The following is a 16,688-nucleotide window of genomic DNA, read 5'->3' as shown; positions in this document are numbered from 1 at the left end:
TGCGCCACCAGGGAAGTCCCTTTCCAGAGATTTTCAATGCGCTTAAGTAAATGCAGTTTGCAATCTCCCCGTTGTACACAAAAGGCTGCATATGCCAGGAGCACTATTCTGCACTCTTCTTTCTTCACTGACTATACCTTAGAAGTCATTTTAAGTAGGCTTATCATCCTCATTGGATGGAGGAGGAAACGCTCTCACAGGGGAACTGCCTTGCACCCCTCGGCTGTTTGCTCCTCGGGGTTGCCTCCAGCTGGTACCTAAATACTTCTTGGACTCAGCCATCCCTCTTCTTCCTTCCTTCACTGGAAAATACTCTCTCTACCCCAAGAAGTCACCTCACGGCTAACGAGCAATTACATTCTTCTTCTCACTCCTGAGGCCCAAACCTGCACCTGAAGGAGCTAAGGTGGTGGGACAAACAGCAAATTTCCCCATGGGGAAAACGAATCAGGTTAGACGTGTGTGGAAAAGTCAGGAAACAACCAGAGGAGTAGATTTTTAAGGAAGATTCTAGAACCACTCAATATAAAATAATAGGACTGGACAAGATCTGAGGACTACTCAGGTACTGGATCCCTTACCTTTTTTGCCAAGAACTGTTTTGTTTCCTTCTCTTGTACTGAAAGATATTTTTTCCCCCTCTACCTAACCGCATTGTGTGGTGTGTGTGTGTGTGTGTGTGTGTGTGTCTGTGTGTGTGTGGCCGTGCTGCATGTGGGATCTAAGCTCTCTGACCAGGGATGGAACCCATGCCCCCTGCAGTGAAAGCGCAGCAGAGTCTTTACCACTGGACCACCAAGGAAGTCCCCTTAACTGCATTTTTAACATTTAAATTTTAACTACACAATCAATACATCAGTACTCTCTTTAAAATATTGTTTTGGCCACCACCAACAAAGCTAAGCATCCCCTGATCACTATCCTTGATCCTGGTCCCCACACCCATGAGGTACCCCGGTTAAAAGTCACTGTGTAATCTCTTATCTACGTACTTGTGCATACGTTCATAGCCAGAAGAAATGATTTTATCCATATGTTTTCTCTACTACACAGGGGGTCATACTGCATGTGTCACTCCACAATTTGTAACGTTTTCAACAGGTTTTCCTCTCCTAGCTGCTGTAAACCAGTCCGCAGTGTGAATAGACCACATTTTATTTATCCGTGCCTCTACTGATGGACATTTAGAATGCACCCGATTTTTTCTTTATTATAAACAATACTGCAACAAGCATGCTCACTCATGCTTTCTCGGGCACAGGCACAGACACTTTTCCAGGGCAGATCCCAGAAGAACTGCTGGCCACCGGTACTTGCATTCTGGTTTTGCTAGGGACAACCAAAAAACTGCCCTCCAACTTGCCTGTATGTGCTTTTATTCTAACTGGCAGTGCCTGAGACAACCATTTCCCTACAACCTGCCAGCACCTGAAATTAGGAAAGTATTGCCAACCTGATATATGAACTGCATTAAAAAAATAATAATGATAAAAGCACCAACCATTCAGTGCCACTGTATGCTGGCACGTGTTGGGTAATTCACAAATATACCTCATTCATTCAGTCAACAAACATCCACTGAGACTTAGGACATGACAGGCCTTGAGCTGGGCAAACAAAGACAATATGGCATGGCCACCCGTCCTCAAAAACCCAGTGTTATAAATGTGATGAAGGAAAAGCTACCAGAATTGAGAACAGGTCGTCAAACAAAAACTTGTGCAAAAACATTCACAGCAGCATTATTCCCAACAGCCAAAAGGTGCCCCCATCTCTAACCACCCTTTGCCTCCATCACTCCACTCCAGCCCCACAGGCCTTCTTGCTGTTCTGCACACACGCCTAAGCACTCCTGCCTCAGGGTCTTTGCACTTGCTGTTTTTTCTCTGGAACACTCTGATGGCCCCACAGATCACGCCCTCCCTTACCTCCTTCAGGTCCTTGCTAAAATGTCACCTACTCAGTGAGGTCTTCCCCAGCTATCCTTAGGACCCAGCATCATCTGAAACACAATACATTCCATTTACATTTACACAATACATTCATTTATTGTCTGTCTCCCCATTAGAACGACGGATCCATGAAGGGCAGGATTTTGGTCCGTGATCTCCACTGCTGTACCCCAATGTCTGTGACAGTTGCTGGTCACTGGGGGCACTCAGCAAATGCTTGTTAACCCAATAAACAGATCCAGGTTGCTTTGCGCCAGGTACTATTCTAAGTGCTTTCCATGTACTAACTAGTTTAGTTCTCACTGCTTCTACCACAGGGTAGGTACCATTAGCGTCTCCCTTTTAGAGTTAAGTAACTTGCTCAATGTCAACATAAATGTCAAAGTCAGGATATGACAAGGTTCCTGCCCTTAAATAATTCAGAGTTACTGAGGGTAACAAAGAGATAAATTGTTGGACGACAGGTAGACACTGTGAAAGAGCTTTGGTTAGAACCTACTGGAAGCCCAGGGTAGGGGCAAGGACACTGTCCTAGAGAAGGAAGGGATGTTTAAGCCTGTTTTGAAGGATGTGGAGGAGTTAGTCAAGGTGGGAAGGGGTTAGATCAATAGCTCATTCCAGGCAAAAGCTCAGATGGGCAAGGGCTGCCTTGAAGAACAGTATTAAATGCCCTGTGTGAAAACTACAAGATGCCAAAGAAGATACACAAATGGGTGATAAGCATGGGAAAAGCACTGTTAGCAGTAGCCACTGGGAAATGCAAATCAAAACCACAACTGGTGCCACTAGGATTACAATAACAAAAAAGGTGGACAATATCAAGCGTTGGTTAGGATGCAGAGAAACTTGAACCCTCATCGCTAGTGGGAACGTAAGATAGTGCAGCCACTTTGCAAAACAGTATGGCAGTTCCTCAAAAGGTTAAACACAGTTATCCTATGATCCAGCAATTCTACTCCTAGGTATCTCCCAAGAGAAATGAAAACATATGTCCATACAAAACTAGTACACACATATTCTGTAACAGCCAAAAAGTAGAAACAACCCAAACGTCCATCAATTGATGAATGGATAAAATGAAATGTTATGCAGCTTTAAAAAGGAATAAAGTATTGACATATGCTACAAAACAGAAGAACCTAGAAAACTAGACACAAAGGGCCACCTATTGTATGATTCCATTCATATGAAATGTCCAGAATAGACAAATCTACAGAGAGAGAAAGCAGGTTAGTGGTTGCCGAGGGATGGGAGCATGGAGAATGATCACTAAGAGGTACAGGGTTTCTCTCTGGAGTGATAAATATGTTCTAAAACTAGATTGTGGTAATGAGTACACAACTCTGAATGTATAAAAACCACTGAATTGTAAACTTTAATAAATGGATGTGAATTATGCTTTTTTTTGCAGTATTTCAATAAAGCCATTAAACAAAGCAACCAAGCATGGGATGCCAGGGAGGGGCTGAGAAGGCAGGCGGTGGGCAGAGCTGTTTCTAAAGATAGGATCACACTTTCTTGTGGGGATGAGTACAGCTGGTTGAGAATGGGCTGGGGAGGAGACTGTAGTTGAAATGCTCCAGTCAGCTGAGGCCAACAAGGGGCTCCAGTGGAAACGCAGCTTGGCACAGATACACCACAGATACAAGACTCAGTGAGGGGCTGAAGCACCAGGGCCAAGGGCCTTTAAGAGCACCACAGGTGGACACGTGAGTGTGTGCGTGTAGACAGAACCACACACACCTGTGCTCCCTCCCCAGCCTCTCTCTTGTAATCAACACCAGTGTCCCAGGGGAGAGGCAGTGATGTCAGTGGGGGAGGGAGGCAAAGGTCCAGGTTGTGGCAGAGGCAGTTGCCATGGAGATGGTTTCTCTGGGAACCAGGTGAAAACCACCAGAGGTGTGGGGCAGGGTGCTTTGATTCTGAGATTAGAACCAATCACAGCCCCTACATATCCCTGGGTATCAACCACCGCACTAACACTCTGGACATTTATTATGTGCCGTGCCCTGTTTGTAGTGCTTTACCTGTACTGACTGCAACCCAAAGAGGCAGGAACTACCAGCGTTCCCATTTTACAGATGAGCAAACTGAAGTCAAGAGAACTTCAGTAACTTGCCCAAAGTCACCCAGGTGGTTAGGACTGACCGAGGCTGTCTGGCCCCAGAGCTAAGCTGGGGCATCAGGAGCCTCTCCAGTGTGACCCTTTTCATCACTATGCCCCCCCATCGTGTGCCATGTCCAGCACCCCCTTCCTGTTCCCTAATGACATCCCAGGCCACCTCTGTCACCTCCCAGACTAGTTTAGTGGTTCAGGTTTCCCTCTCAAATCCAACTCGGTGCCGTCTGCTTTCCCCCACTGCAGGCTAGACTCCTGACGGCTTGGAATGAAGCGGGGCCTCAGCTGCTCTTTCCTGCCCTGCGTCCCCTCGGCCCCCGCCGGAATCTGTTCCTGCTCTGGGTGGGGGCGGGCAGGAGAAGGAGGGCAAAGGGCTACTGAACAAACCTAACAGCTCTGAGGTCTGGGGCCCTGCTGGCTGCTGGCCCTCAAAGCCCCCCGTGGGGCAGTCCTGGGGGACCTCTCAGGCCTGTGAGGTGTTCCTGCTGTGGTCCCCTGCCTCTGCCTCAAGCCCCGTCTCTCTCACTCCCTCGGCTCCCCCTATGACTGGCCATCCCAGTGGGTGCCAACTGCGTTCATTCAGGCCTTGCTACTTTCCTTTGTGCCCAGGCAAACCTGGGGGTACGGTGCATCCAAGGCCCACCTCAAGGCAGGGGTACAGGCTGCGCTGCAGCTGCCCTCCACCTCCCATCCCCCATCGGGCACGAGGAGCAGGTTTGCTGTGGGAAAGGGAAAAGGAGCCCTGACAGCTGGGCCTGGTACTCTCCTGCTGGGCATAAACAACTTAACAGAACACATCAGGCAAGGCCACCCTGATTGTGATGGATCTTGACACGTCTGAACACAGACAGAAACACACTGTCCAAAGCACAAAAATGACCGATCATCACTCTCCTGGCTCAGAGCTGACGGCTGCTTCTTAAGCACAGCATCAGCTCCACTGATAAAGGACGCTGGTCACGGACATGCCCCTGCTCCCTGCCGGCCTCCAATCCAGAGCAAAACCCCTCTTCCCTGAACCCTCCCCAGTCACCTAACCCAGCCCAGCCCCTAGAAGTCCTCTCTGACACCCCCTTCCTGAGATGCCCCATGGGCCCCCAAGGTGGGTGGCCCTGCAGCTGCGACAAGCAAGAAACCCAAATGGTATGACTACATGTACTGGTGGTCCTGGGGGCATGGATGGCCGATGAAGGACACCAGCCCCCCTTCAGCAGGAACCCAACCTTCCCGGATGATTCCCTAGAGACCCCCTTCCTGCTCCCCACAAACACTGCCCTCCCCAACTGTGCATAGGGTGGGCAGAGTCTAAGTGAGGCCGGCACCCTTTCAAGCTGGGTCAGTCTGGCGGGGGGTGGGGGGAGCAGCTCTGGGGGGTGTGTGGCCCTGCACCGAGGAGTCCTCAGTTCCTTTAGTTCTCTGCTCTGGGCAGAGGGTGACAGATGTGGGGCTGGGAGCAGGGGGGTGGGAAGCACTGTACACAAAGGCCAGGGAGGGCCCTCGGCCCCAGCCTATCCACACTCGTGGTTTGTTGAGGTTTCTCTGAGTGACTCACCAACCTTTTAAAACTTGGGTCTCATGGAAAAGTCTGCATTTCTCACTTCTATAAAACCTGAAGCTCTGCGCTGCCAGGCCAGCACTGTTGCAGGGCACATGGGCCGACCCTGGGCAGCACCCGTGCCTGCGGGTACACCTCGCTCGCGGAGCCAGGCATCGTTCTAGGCCTTTTCACACATTATCTCTGGTCCTCACCACTGCCCTGCTATTGTCCCTGCTCTTCTGATGGAGCACGTGGGGGCACAGCGCCTTGCTGAAGGCCACACGGTGGTAAGTGATGTGTCCTGAGCTCCAGGACACTATGCTGTCAATTACCTTCAGTTTACCCTGCCCACTCCCTGTGGGCACATGAGGGAGGGGTATGCCAGGGCTGGCACTAGCCTTTAGCTCCCAGATGAGGAAACAGGTTCCAAGAGGGGAGGCGTGGTAGGATGGATAACGCTCCCAAAGATGTCCACACCCTAGTCCTTAGAATCTGTGAATGTCACCCTATATGGCAAAAGGGACTTTACAGATGTGGTTACATTAAGGATTTTGAGATGGAGACACTATACTGGATTTTTGGGGTGTGCCCTAACGTAATCACAAGGGTCTTTATAAGAGGGAGGGCAAGAGTATCAAAGGAGGAGAGAGGGGACACGATGATGGAAGCAGAGGTAGAAGTGATTCAAGGAAGGGGTCACGAGCCAAGGAATGCAGGCAGCCTCTCGAAGCTGGAAAAGGCCAGGAAATGGATTCTCCCCTAGAGCCTCGAGAAGGACCCCTTTTAGACTTCTGGTCTCCAGAACTAAAGGGGAATAAATGCCTGTTGTTTTAAGCCACTAAGTTTGCAGCAATTTGTTACAGTGGCCACAGGAAATGAAAACAGAAGATGACCATGGAGGGTGCTGGAACTGGTGCAGCAGTATGGGGCCTCTGCAGGCTCTGAGAGCTGTGGCTGCCTCTGCTGAGGAAGATGTAGCAGGAGCGAGGGGAGGGAAGGGACTCTGGAGGACTCTGAGCCGCTGGGCCACGTGGCAGACCTGTTCTGTGTGCCTGGCCCCTGTACTGCCCTTTCCCCAGCTGAACTGGCCTTGGCCTTCCTGCCCTTGTTTGCCAAGACGCCCACCCCCAACCTCTGCCCTCCTGGCCTGCATGATGCAGACACCTGCCCTAGTGCCCCTTCAGAGGCCACAGGAGTGAATTCCCCAGTCTCTGTGCCTGAGCAACTCATTTAAAAATAAACTGATGCGGGACTTCCCTAGTGGTCCAGCAGTTGGGACTCCGTGCTTCCACTGCAGGGGGCACGGGTTTGATCCCTGGTCAGGGAATTGAGATCCCCGCATGCCCCACAGCACAGCCAAAACAAAAGAACTGATGCCTAGTGAGGCTACAGCACAGGGCTGGGGGCTGTGAGGAATGATTCTTGGGAATGAGGAGGGTCCTGACTTACCCTCTAAGTGCTCAGGGAAACAGTCACATACACAAACATCTGCCTTCGAGGTGGCTCTGAAAGCAGAACAAAGTGGGGTAGGAATACGAAGAGAAACAAACATGGGTTGACCTTGAGTTCCTAGTAAGTGCTGGGTTTTACCTACATCATTTCATATAATCCCCTCAGCACCTAAGCCTTAAAGAGAAATAATTAATGCTCATAATTAGGCAGGCTCCGTTCTAGAAATTTTACGTACATTTACCTATTTAATCCTCACAATAATCCTAGGAGGTGGGTCATCTTATCCCCATTTTATGGATGAGGAAACTGAATCACAGAGAGAAGATGTCACTTGCAGAGAGTCAAATAAGTGGCATTGGGATGTGAACCTAGCAGGCTGGCTCCAGTCGAGGCTCTGAGCCACTTTTCACTTGATCTTAGCCAAAAGGTTGAGAAGCGATCTGAGCCACTTTTCAGAAGGCAGCTGAGGCCAAGGCGGAGTAAGGGCCTCGTGTGCACCCGTGGCCAGGACTAGGTGGTATGGGCTTGGGATTGAAACCTGGGTCCGTCTGATGGAAAACTCGGTGCATCTTCCATCACTGCAGGCCCGTCACCTTGACTGGGAGACCAGTTCGGGGTTCTGCGATAGGACAGGTGAGGAGGGCCTCCTCTGGGACAGGGGATGGGGAGGGGCAGGTCACAATCAATAGAATTTGGCAATTGTGAGCGGCAGCAGACCCGAGGCGAAGGTCCAGGCTTGGTGGCCTCCCAGCAGGCTCCATCCTGAGCTGGGGGTCAGGGACCCCACACATCTGAGAGAGGACAGGCTCCCCCTGGGACCAGCAGGGCCTTGGAAGCTGTATGGCGGAGGCCCGGGCTCTAACCAGCAGAGTGACTGTACACGACACCTTGCACCCTGCAAGCTGAGCAGGTCAGCCTCTGTGATCTGAGTCTGTTCTTGGTAGTTCTTGGCATCGAGCCTGATTCTCAGGGTCCTGCACAGGTTGCTCTCCCTCCCCCTCCCCAAACCCCTCCCTTGCTGTGCTGGGGCCTCTCTCCAATCCAGGGCTTCACTAACCAGGAACAGTTGCCAGGTGAGCAGGGGGTCCCCCAGAGAATCCCCCCACTCCCCCTCCCCATCAAACAGCCAGGGTGATGCAACCTGCCTGCAATTGCCACCTCACTCCCCAAGCCTGGCTCCTCCGCACTGAAAAAGAGTTCCCAGCAGCCCCACCCATGCTCCCAGCCCCAGCTCAAGAGTTGAAGGGCCTGGGGCAGCTGGACCCCAGAGGACTTTGTGAAGCTGGGGGAGGCCAAGGCATCTGAGTCCTGGATGGGCAATAGGCCCAGAGGTGGGTGGGGGGAGAGGGCTCAGGGTGCCAAGACCTGGGCTCACAGGCACCACTGACGCCCCACCGCCCATAAATTCGAATATGCCCTGAAGGGCTAGGGAGCTCAGTGTGCAAGCCTGCACCAGTTCTGCAGGACTGAGTCAGGCCGCGTGGGTGGGGTAATTGGCACCAAAACTCAACTCTATGGGACCCAACAGATGGAGAGAGAAAAAGGCACAAGGGGCTGGACAGGGGGACCAGGGTCTTCTCAGTCAGCAAATGCCGCAATCTACTGGCAGCAAGATTCCCACACTAAGTTCATTCCCAGGTATTAAAAAATATACTACCTGGTCATCCTCAAAACCCCATAATCCCCGTCTATGAGACAAAACCGAATGGAGGGACATTCCATAGAGTATCCAACCTGCACTCTTCAAAACTGCCAGGGTCTTGAGAGACAAGGAAAGTCTAAAAAGCCTTTGCAGAGCAGACGTGGCTAAAGAGACGGACGACTAAGTGTAAGACGGCATCCTGGAACAAAGGAAGGGCGTTAGCGAACAACTGGTGAAATCAGAAGACAAGGTGGAGTCTAGGTAATAGAAACATACTGATGTTGGCTCCTGAGTTGTGACAAATGTACGAGCGTAATGCAAGATGTCCAGAGACAGAGACTGGATGAGCGGTATAAGGGGACTCTCTGCACTGTCTTTGCAGCTTTTCAGTACAATTATTCCAAAATAAAAAGTTTATTTAAAGAAAAATACTCTACCTAGTCCACCTGTTATAATCTAGAAGGTCTTTTTGAAGACTGGGGAGTGACTGTGTCCCCTCACTGCCAGCGGCCTGTCCGACAGACTCCCCTAATCCCACCTGCTATCGCTCAAATATCTACGCTGAGGAGTGGAAGTCGGTCCTTACTTCTTACTTAAAAGAACTTTAAAAGCACTACTGCTTAGCAACGGAGATAAAACATATCCACCTCAATAACAGTAATGATAAAAACCCCTTATGTAGCACCTGCTGTGTGCCAGGCACTAGTCTAAGCGCACTTGACCTGGATTAACTCATTTAATCCTCAAAACAGTACTAAGAAGCAGGTACTATTAATGGCCACGTACATCAGTACGTTTCTATTAACTCAACTCCATGCTTTATTCTGGCAGTTAATGGTAACCGAGGCACAGGGAAGGGAAATTGCCAGTAAGCTAGTAGGTGGGGTGTACTCAGCGTTTGAACCCAACAACTTGGCTCCAGAGACTGTGCTCTTAACCACTACTCTATGCTGCCTTGGTAATAATGTAGCCCCTATAGGGCAAGAGTTGGCAGAGGGGACAGTAAGTATCATAAGGGAACATGGTCAGATCCCAAGACTTCCTGTATGCAACAGCAGCCTGTACGATGGATATAACGTACAATATGATAAATATAACTAACACTGCTATATGTTGTATATAAAAGTTGTTAAGAGTATAAATCCTAAAGTTCTCATCACAAGGAAAAACGTATGTATTTTTTCTATTTCTTTAGTGTTGTAACTGTAGGAGGTGATGGATGTTCACTAAACTTATTGTGGTAATCAATTCATGAGGTATGTAAGTCAAATCATTATGTTGTACACCTTGAACTTATACAGTGCTACATGTCAATTATATCTCAATAAAACTGGGAGAAAAAAAGAGCACATGCATTTGGAAGGAAAAAAAAAAAAGCCTGTGCGCCTTCACTCCCAGATAACTCTCAAGATCAGGGTCCCCCACCTTCTTTGGATCTTGATTCAGTCTCATAAGCACCACAAAAGTGATGAAAAGCTGAACTCCAGGTGTAATGTCCTGACGTGGATGAATGCAGGGTGGGAAAAGGAGGGGTTTCTGCTGCACAGGAAAGACCCACATCCACTTGGGGCTGGTGGAGGGTCCAGTGCAGGCGGAGGGGATGGCTAGGAAGCCCAATCTCTTTTAGCAATGGAAGTACAAATCTTCCTCTTTCTGGCAGAGCGTGAAGACTGATCTAGTGTGGAGAGGGGGGTAGCCGAGGTAGAGGATCCTTCGAAAGGAAGTCTAGGGGAGGGGCAGGGACAGAAGAATGAACCAGGAGAGGTGGGCAGGGGGTGGAGAAAAGATAAGACTGAGGGCGATGACCGACTCCCTGCACCAAGGTGGGGCTGAGCGTCCATCATTTGAATGGGAGAGGTCGGGGATGGCTGGAAATCACCTTGGAGGAGTGAAGGAAACACAAGAACGACCTGTTAGCAAGTGTTGCATGGTTAAGTGTCTGGGGCTCAGGCCACGGGGGTCGGAAGGGTTGACGCTGGGGCCCAGAGTTCCTTCCTACTGATCATAAAAGAAGTTGAGCGAGCATGTAGGAGGTGAGATCTGTGTTTCACAGGAATGGACTTATTTCTCACAAACGACCCCACCAGGTACACTAGATTATTCTCCTTACTTTACAAATAATCCCCTATCTGAGAGGCTAAAGAATTTAAGTTATTTGCCGGTCTCTGATTTGAACGGAGCATGCTCTGTGACTCACGCCAGATTCTAAGCCACAAAAAGTGTTCTCAGGGCTTCCCTGGTGGCGCAGTGGTTGAGAGTCCGCCTGCCGATGCAGGGGACACGGGTTCGTGCCCCGGTCCGGGAGGATCCCACGTGCCGCGGAGCGGCTGGGCCCGTGAGCCATGGCCGCTGAGCCTGCGCGTCCGGAGCCTGTGCTCCGCAACTGGACAGGCCACAACAGTGAGAGGCCCGCGTACCGCAAAAAAAAAAAAAGTTTTCTCAGAGTGGGACGGCAGTTAAGGATAAAGAAATCAACATGTGGCTGACCGGAAATTTGCGAAGCAGGGGAAAGGAAAGGAGAAATGAACTAGTGCGGGTCTCAGGAAAGAGGAAGGGCCGAGTCACCAAATCAGAGGAAGCAGAGAGCCGGACCGCGGACCACAGGGAGGAGGGGTCCGGACCCCAGAGTCAGAGGGAAAGAAGGGTCGGAACCCCCGAGGTTGGGAGGAAAGTGGGGCTAGATCCACAGGTCAGAGAGAGGCCCGAACTCCCGGGGTCGGAAGGATGAGGGGGCCGGATCCCGTGATCCCCGAGGGTGGGCGGTCAGGCCCGCCTCACGGTTGAGGCCTCGCGGGGCGGGGCGCGGAAGGATCCGGGCAGGCCGTGCTGCGCCACCCCCGGTATATCTGTCCCCAGTCCCCGGGGTCGCCTCATTCCCCATCCTCAGATCATCTCTCCTCACACTACCGCGACGCCACCTCAGCCCGCGTAGCCCCGGCCATGGCTCTGTAGCCGCGACCCCTCTGTGCCCCCGGCCAGTCTCCGCGCTCACCGCGCCTGCGCTCTCCGCTCCTGCCTTCTTTCTTCAGCCGAGGCCGCCGCCGCCTCTTCTTTGCGCAGCCATGGAGTGAGTAACCGCTCGCCTCTCCCTCTCCAACGGCCTTTCCCGCCCTTTCGAAGCTCGCGGCCCTCACGACCGAGTGTGGGGGGGAGGGAGACGACACTGAGGAATCACGGTCGCGCAGGCGCAGAAAAGGGAAGACGGGTAGTTCGCGCGCGATCGAGCATGCGCACTCGGCCCGATGGGGGTAGGGTGCGTTCTTCCAGACAATGTTGGTGTTTAAAGACAGCCCGTGTGCGTTTGCGCCTGCGCACTAGTTCCCAGAGAGGGTGGTGGTTCCCCCCAGCCCTAAATGAGTCTGCGAGCGATTGCTCATGCGCATCTGTCCACCAGCGGTAGTATTTCTATGCAAAGGGCGGGCAGTAAGCAGCCGCACGTGCGCACTGACCCCCAGGAGGGTGGAGGACTAAGGGAGCAATGGGGCCGCTACGGCGGTGGAGCATGCGCTTTAGCCCTCGGCGAGAGAGCCGCTTGTGGATGGTGGAGAGTGGGGAGCTGTTGTTCTCCGCCTGCTGCCTCCACCCGCACGCCTCCACTTTGCTCAGGCGCAAAGCACATCTTCCCTCCGTTTCATTCAGGCACCTGCTGGGGGCGGGGTGGGGGGGCTGGTTTAGATTGACAGGGGAGAAGGCGGGACTTAGAAACGACCCGTTTAAGGGAATGGAGCTAGGATAAGAGGCGTCACGGAGGGTGGGGCTTGGGGAGGGGTAACCCACCGTGAGAAGGGGCGGGACTAAGAAAACCGTTAGCTGAGAGGATGGTGTTTCTATCTGAGAAAGAGGCGAGGCCTCTGGGGAATCGTCGGGGAGGGGTGGAGCTAAAATAAACCGTGGGGGCGGGACTTGGAGGGACAGTGGAGATCACCGCAAAATTCAAAGGGAAGGGTGGGATTCGAACGGATGACATTGATGAAGGGGCGGGACAGGGGGGAATTCCCCTGGGAAGAGATTTGAGTTGGAATCTAGGGAGGAGGTGGGGCCTAAAGAATGTATTTTAGAGGAAGAGGTGTGGCTGCAAGAAAATTCCCCTGGGATTGAGGTTTTTTTTTTTCAATGAAATGGAATATTATGCCGTAGGTGGGAGGGACTTAAGGAAATTCCCCTGGGAGTCCATAAGGTTTCAGTATTGGAAGGATTGGGTCTGGGGAATTCTGAAGAAAAGTAAGTCGGGCCTAAAGAGAATTCCCTTGGGAGTGGGTGGGGCTCAGATTTGGGGAAAGAAAGGGCAGATTTAGAATTCTGAAAGGGCAAGGAATCCCGGAGCCCTGGGGGTATGGCTTGGTTTCCCCGTGGTTTTGGCCCCTGACCCACTCACTTTTGTGTCACACTCGTAGGTACTCCACTTTTGCCTTGGTGCCTGTCTTCGTCCAGCTGAGTAACCTCCAGAGCCTCCTCCCAGTTGTTGGTTCAGCCTTCTCCATTGCCATCCGCGCCCAACGCCCGTGCTGCAGCCATGTCACTCCTGGCGACCCTGGGGCTGGAGCTGGACAGGACCCTGCTCCCAGCTAGCGGGCTGGGCTGGCTCGTAGACTATGGGAAACTCCCCCTGGCCCCTGCCCCCTTGGGCCCCTATGAGGTCCTTGGGGGAGCCCTGGAGGGCGGGCTTCCAGCGGGGGGAGAGCCCCTGGCAGGTAAGGGCAGGCAAAGAATGGAGGTGGGGTGAGCTGGGCTGTGGGGGGCAGAGGAGAAGAATTCATTCACTTTTCATTCATTCAGTAAGTATTTATTGAGCATGTATAATATGTCAGGCACTGTCTTAGGTGCTGGGGATACAGCTGGAAACAAGACTGACATGATCCCTGCCCTCTTGGAGCTCACACTCTACTGGGGAGACAGACAAGAGACATATTAAATGATGATGCATGGGGATAAGTGGGAAACAGTAGCTGAGCTTAAGAATGACAACAAGGACACGTTTAGAGCGGGGAGCCAGGAAACCCTCTCCAAGTCAGTAACATTTTGGCTGAGACCTAAAGAATGGTAAGGAATGAGCCATGAAAAGGGAAGAGCTTTTCAGGTGGAGGAAACAGCATAGGCAGAGCTCCTGAGGCAGGAAGTGTTTTATTCATTAGCGTATCCCAAATGCTTGGTACATAGTGGGTTTTCAATAATTAATTAAAGATGAAACAGGGTGTGTTTATGTGTGATTTAGTTTGCCGTTTACGAGTAAACTAGAGGGTAAATCAAGAAACCACAGATGCAGGCTAATCAGTAAAGAGGATGTTGGAATGGTTGAGGAAATGGCTGGTTGTTTTGTTGTTTGGGTCATTGGTTGGTTGACTGGTTCATTGATTTTTGGCTAATTGGCCGGTTAGTTGGCTGGTCTGTTGGTCTGTTGACTGGTTTGATGATTCCTTGATTGGTTGGTTGGCTGATTGGCTGGTTGGTGGTTTTACTCCACGAATGAGGTAGTCGTGAGTGGGACCTGGTTGGGTGGAGGATTAGGAACTCAAGGAGCTTTCTGTCCCTCTCCAATCCTCCAGGCGACGGCTTCTCTGACTGGATGACCGAGCGGCTGGACTTTACAGCCCTCCTCCCTCTGGAGCCCCCCTTGCCCTCAGGTGCCCTCCCCCCACCTTCCCCAACCCCACCTGACCTGGAAGCTATGGCCTCCCTCCTCAAGAAGGAGCTGGAGCAGATGGAAGACTTCTTCCTTGATGCCCCACTCCCCCCACCATCCTCCCCACCTCCGACACAGCCAGCACCAGCACCCTCCCTCCCCCTCCGCCTCCCCCTGCCCACATTTGACCTCCCCCCGCCCCCGGCCCCGGACACCCTCGACTTGCTGGCCATCTACTGCTGCAGTGAGGCCGCCCAGGGGGACTCGGGGTTGGCGCCCCTGTCCCCCCCACAGCAACCCCCTTCTCCTCCCCCTCAACCCTCCCGCCCCACCCCCTACCCCAATCCTGCCGCCACCCGAGGGGACCGCAAGCAAAAGAAGAGAGACCAGAACAAGTCAGCAGCTCTGAGGTACCGCCAGAGGAAGCGTGCAGAGGGCGAGGCCCTGGAGGGCGAGTGCCAGGGGCTGGAGGCCCGGAACCGGGAGCTGAGGGAGAGGGCTGAGTCGGTGGAGCGGGAGATCCAGTACGTCAAGGATCTGCTCATCGAAGTGTACAAGGCTCAGGCTCGAAGCCAGAGGACCCGGCACAGCTAGCTGGGCGGGGTCTTCAGGCCATAGCGGGGGTGCTGGTCTTCAGCTGTGGCTCACTTCTGTTTCTGGGGCTGAGGTGGGAGGTGCCCACTCATCCCCCTGCCTCTAGGTGCCTTCCAGACCTCTCCCTCCCCCTCCTCCCCCCTTCCTCCTCCTCCTCCTTCTCCCTCTCCCTCCCCCCTCCCCTTTTATCCTTGCCACCTTTCCTGTCCATTCTGAATTTGCTCCCCTCCTCCCTCCCCAGAATCATGGAATGGTTGGCCTTAGTCAACATCTATACCCTTCAACTAACAGCTGAGGAACAGAGGCCCATGGGGAATTGTGGGGGCAGGGGAGAGCTTGGAAACCTGGTCTCTCAAGCAGGGAAGTGAGGCCAGGAATCTGCAGAACGTCTATGCAAAGGAGGACAGGGAAGCCATCTGGAGACTAAGTCAGGGAGGGCTTTAAGAAAGGTGCCCATAGCATACAAGCGAAATAAGCCAAGTGACCTTGGGGAACTACGTTTGGGGGTGGAACCAAAAGGTGGCCGAGTTCTCAGAGCAGGTGGATAAGTGGGCAGCTGGGGAGGTGGGCGGGTGCGGGGGAATGGCCATAATGGGTGACTGGGTGTTCATTTTAGCTCTGGGAGGAAATCAGTGTTTTGTGAAGGTGTTGGGGGAGGGGCTGCATCTAGGTGAGGGAGGGCGGGGACTGATCCCTTCTGGGGGTTGTGAGTGGAAATAAAATGAAGGATTTCCTCTGGCTGTGCGTCTTGTCTTTGAGAGGAGAAGTTGCTTGGAGGGCAGTCTTAGACCAAAGACGATAATGGTAATAATGGAAATAACATAATACTTAACGGTCAAGCACACACACCGACACACAGTCAAGGCCAAGATGGGACCGACTGAACTGGTAAAGGTACAAGACCCACTTTTAGCTTCTATTTGTTACTTACGTAGACAGGGAAAAGAGAGAATAGCCAAAGGTGCGAGCTCCCCGTGGTCCTTGTCACCAAAAAGGGTGACACCAAAAGGGCCTGGATGGCTGCAGCACAGTTGTGGGGTACCCTGTGATGAAGAGCCAGCTGTCTGAGCAAAGCTTCCCAGGGGAAGTCGGGAGGAAGTGGGAGGTGGCCTGGTAACCATGGCGGAGACATTCAGCTACCTCTGTTTTTTGAAGGCTTACTGTGTACCGAGTGCTATTTTAAGCATTTTGCATGATTATTTCAGTCACCCCAGAAGGAAGGTATTGTTAGGTTTTGGATGAATAACCACAAACGCTCATTCCATCTGTGTGGTCTCTGCCGGGTGCTGGCTGGGAGAGGAAGGGCTGGTCACATAGTGGTGAACAAGGTCATGTTTTCTGCCACTGTGGAACCTGCATTCCGGTTGGGGAGACAGAGGTGATATAACTTGACCAAGTGTATTAGTTATAAATGCTTTTGGCTGCAAGTAACAGCATACCTGCCCATCAGTGGTGTGCATGTAAGTTTTTTCCACAGAAGTCTAGAGGGAGGTTGCTGCTGTGACCGAGGTCTCTCTGATTCTCTTGGCTTTTACATCATGGTCACAGGATGGAGGCCACAGCTCCAGGCATTGTATCTAAAATTGAGACAGGAGGTCAGATCTTTCTTAGCTGACTCTGGTAGATTTCTGCTTACATCCAATTGTCTAGAGCTATGTTACATGGGTACTCCTAGCTGTAGGAATGGAATATGATTCAGCCTTAAGAAGGAAGGAAATTTTAACACATGCTACAACATGGATGAACCTTGAGGACATTATGCTAAGTGAAAT

The 16,688-nt window shown here is 52.1% G+C and overlaps 2 protein-coding genes across 3 annotated transcripts in view; one reads left to right on the top strand and one right to left on the bottom strand.

Moving 5' to 3' along the window:
* Positions 1-11,829, bottom strand: part of NUP62 (nucleoporin 62) — a 25,429-nt gene extending 13,600 nt beyond the window's left edge. The window contains exon 1 of one of the 2 annotated variants that reach the window (XM_007112455.4): positions 11,695-11,829. The gene's annotated coding sequence lies outside the window, so the exon portion shown is untranslated. Of the gene's footprint in view, positions 1-1,928; positions 1,975-11,694 lie in introns of those variants that run through there. The other variant, XM_007112456.4, reaches the window with a different exon arrangement.
* ATF5 (activating transcription factor 5) lies at positions 11,634-16,688 on the top strand. Its single transcript, XM_024132566.3, has 3 exons — positions 11,634-11,769; positions 13,097-13,393; positions 14,246-16,688. Exons 2-3 carry the CDS (start codon positions 13,216-13,218, stop codon positions 14,914-14,916), a joined length of 849 nt encoding a protein of 282 aa, XP_023988334.1. The 5' UTR covers positions 11,634-11,769; positions 13,097-13,215; the 3' UTR covers positions 14,917-16,688.

The sequence above is a fragment of the Physeter macrocephalus genome, unplaced genomic scaffold, assembly GCF_002837175.3.
Source record: "Physeter macrocephalus isolate SW-GA unplaced genomic scaffold, ASM283717v5 random_79, whole genome shotgun sequence".
Classification (NCBI taxonomy): Eukaryota; Metazoa; Chordata; class Mammalia; order Artiodactyla; family Physeteridae; genus Physeter; species Physeter macrocephalus.
This window is presented reverse-complemented; position numbering and strand designations above follow the sequence as displayed.

Bases quoted from the DNA above. Each gene is read 5' to 3' on its own strand.
- ATF5 (XM_024132566.3), top strand. From the start codon at position 13,216: ATGTCACTCCTGGCGACCCTGGGGCTGGAGCTGGACAGGACCCTGCTC. The intron at 13,394-14,245 runs GTAAGGGCAGGC...CCAATCCTCCAG, and splicing joins GGGGGGAGAGCCCCTGGCAG to GCGACGGCTTCTCTGACTGG.